The 2,991-nt window shown below is 50.8% G+C and overlaps 1 protein-coding gene across 1 annotated transcript; it reads right to left on the bottom strand.

Annotated features, from left to right (window-relative positions):
- Positions 1-604: 604 nt before the first annotated feature.
- On the bottom strand, positions 605-1,288 carry LOC133028048 (noggin-3-like). The gene has a single exon (XM_061095242.1). The coding sequence runs from the start codon at positions 1,286-1,288 to the stop codon at positions 605-607; it is 684 nt and encodes a 227-aa protein (XP_060951225.1).
- Positions 1,289-2,991: the final 1,703 nt, after the last annotated feature.

Below are 2,991 nucleotides of genomic sequence, written 5' to 3'. Positions count from 1 at the left end.
ACCGCTCTGTCTTCAGAGACTTTACACACAACACGTGAAGATAAAAATATTTTAATAAAGGAAAGGCTCAACACGATGTATAAGTCGTCAATCAATAATCAATTAGAAGTAAATATGAATCTCTCAGGAGTTTTTGATTAACCTCTTTGATATTTAATGATTCAGAAGTTTGAGCTGTTGGAACATTTCTCTCTACTGTACAAACCAGTCAAATTTAATAAATAACATGATTCTTTAATACTCTCTGTACTTTACTTTTACTCGAGTATCATTTTAAATGCAGGGCATGTAGTATTTTTGCTTCGTTAAGTAATCTGATTACTTCCTCCACCTCTTAGTCCACCTCTACAGTTTCATTCATTTAATCACAGAAAGTAACTGAACACGTTGATTCTTCATAAATACAAACAGATACAATCAAATACAGTAGATCTGATAATATGATTAATAATAATACTGAAGTTCATCAGATCGAAACATTTACATCACATTTACATTCTCACACTGGACAGTGCGCTGTAAGAAATCTTTAAAAAATCAGATTTTTCATGATTTGTAATAAAATGTTTCTTCAATCATCAGGGAGAATCGGATTCAGTGTTTTTCAGTTCGGACACGCGCACGTGCACCGTGAGACGACCGGGTACCGGACCCGGATCCAGGAGCAGCTCAGACCACCTCTCCTCTGCAGGCAGCGCCACCTCAGGACGGTGCAGTGCGTGGACCTGGAGGGTCTGCAGAGCATCCCCTCCGGCACCGAGCAGGACCCCCTGCTGAGGCAGCGGCCCAGCTTCACGTAGCGAGGCCAGAACCGGTTCCCCAGGTCGCTCCAGGCGGACCGCACCGGGCAGGACCCCCGGGACCACAGCCACAGCTGCAGCCGCCTCCGGAGCTTCCTACTCGGCTTCTGCTGCTTCCCGTGCGGGACCTGGAACTCCATGGCCCGGATCTCTGAGGGCATCAGCCCGGAGAGATCCGTTCTCATCTCCGCGTCGCTCGCATCCTCGCTCCCCGGGGACTTGTCCTCCGGGGACTTGTCCTCCGGGGGGGACACGGACATGAAGTGCGGGTCGAAGTGTCTGCCCAGCGCGCTGCGGAGCTGCGTCTCATTCAGGTCCTTCTCCTGCGGGTCCAGCCCCGGGTCCGGGTCCTCCTGCAGCTCCGCCACGGGCAGGGTGTCGCTGGGGACGGGCCGGAGGAGATAGTAGTGCTGGCACATGCCCTCCTGGATCCTGAAGCCCAGAGAGACAAGGAGCAGAACCACAGCCGAGACAGAACGGGTCTCCATGTCCTCAGTGCGCGTGCACAGCGGCTCCACAGCTCCGTGCACGCGCACAGTTCATCCAAAGACTCAGACCTGGACTCAGACCTGGACTCAGACCTGGACTCAGACCTGGACTCACACCTGGACTCAGACCTGGACTCACACCTGGACTCACACCTGGACTCAGACCTGGACTCAGACCTGGACTCAGACCTGGACTCACACCTGGACTCAGACCTGGACTCAGACCTGGACTCACACCTGGACTCACACCTGGACTCAGACCTGGACTCAGACCTGGACTCAGACCTGGACTCAGACCTGGACTCACACCTGGACTCAGACCTGGACTCAGACCTGGACTCAGACCTGGACTCCCCGGGTCAGCATGTTGGCGCACCGGCTCCGAACTGAAGGAGCAGCGGGCTGCAGCCAAATACCCAGCAGGGCGGTGATGTCATCCAGCCCACACACACACACACACACACACACACACACACACACACACACACACACACACACACACACACACACACACACACACAGCAGTTTGCATAAGCACCAGCATACAATACACGGAGCATATCCATATTTGTTTATGTGTAGTTCAGTAAAGTTGACTCCAGATGTTCACATGAACTTTAACCATCAGAATAAATTAATGTTAAGCAATAGAGTAATCGTTACCTATTAACTTTAGAGTAGAAACAGATTATGATAATAACATTATTAACTGTAAATTAAGATAAAGACGATGACACGTCTCCACATATCTCAGAATGAAACGCTGCCCTCTGGTGGTGATGAGGTCATTTACAGTCAGAGTCTGAACAGTAGTGATTGTGCAGTGGAGCCGTGGTATCGAGGTCCCGCCCATACACACTCTCAACCAATCAGGAGTCAGTCTCAGCTGTCAATCAAGACGTTTCAGCCTGTTTTTATATCATCAAATAAGTGATTCAATCAGAAACATGAACAAACATCAGAGAGAAGAACGAGCTGAAATGACAGAAACATCTTTACAAACCTCCACCTGGTCACTGTAGTTTGGTCCATGTCCCATCTGCTAACATGGAGGAGTTTACGTCCTGTACTGCAGACAGACACCAGGGGGCGACGGAGATTTGGCTTCTCTGTAGAGGAGCTGTCATGTCGTCCATCTTTGTTTTCAGTCTGGTTTAATGTATCTGCAGCACTCTAGTGTTTCACGTGTTACCTTCATATACTAACATCTGTTCAGGACCAGCGGTGGCGTGACCCGTGACCAGCGGTGGCGTGACCCGTGACCAGCGGTGGCGTGCCCCGTGACCAGCGGTGGCGTGTCTACGAACATCTCCCCCTTCAGGCCGGCGCATGCTTCTGCAGCTGCGGCTTTTCACGCAGCTGTGTCGACGGACTCGTTTTAGTTTGTGCTTCCCTAAAGGCCGATTTATACTCGGCTTTTTACGCACGCACGCACGCGAGAGACGCAACACGCCCCTCTTGCGGCTTGCGTGCGTCAGCCAATTTTTCTGACTATACGACAAAGCGACGCGAGCCTCACGCAGCGGCAAGGCTTGTGATTGGTCTGCTTACTACATCCCGTCCGGAGTCGCATTTCCGGTTTCATGCCCGGAAACTGCGGAAACCACGGAAGATTTAGAAGAACGAGTATGGACCAAACAGAAAAGCACTTGGCAGAAAAGATCCGAAACTATGTCCACTAGTATAACCCGTCACTGACCGGA

This window comes from Limanda limanda, chromosome 21 (genome assembly GCF_963576545.1).
Source record: "Limanda limanda chromosome 21, fLimLim1.1, whole genome shotgun sequence".
Taxonomy (NCBI): Eukaryota; Metazoa; Chordata; class Actinopteri; order Pleuronectiformes; family Pleuronectidae; genus Limanda; species Limanda limanda.
Note: the sequence above shows the minus strand (reverse complement) of the source record. Positions and strands in the feature narration are given on the sequence as shown.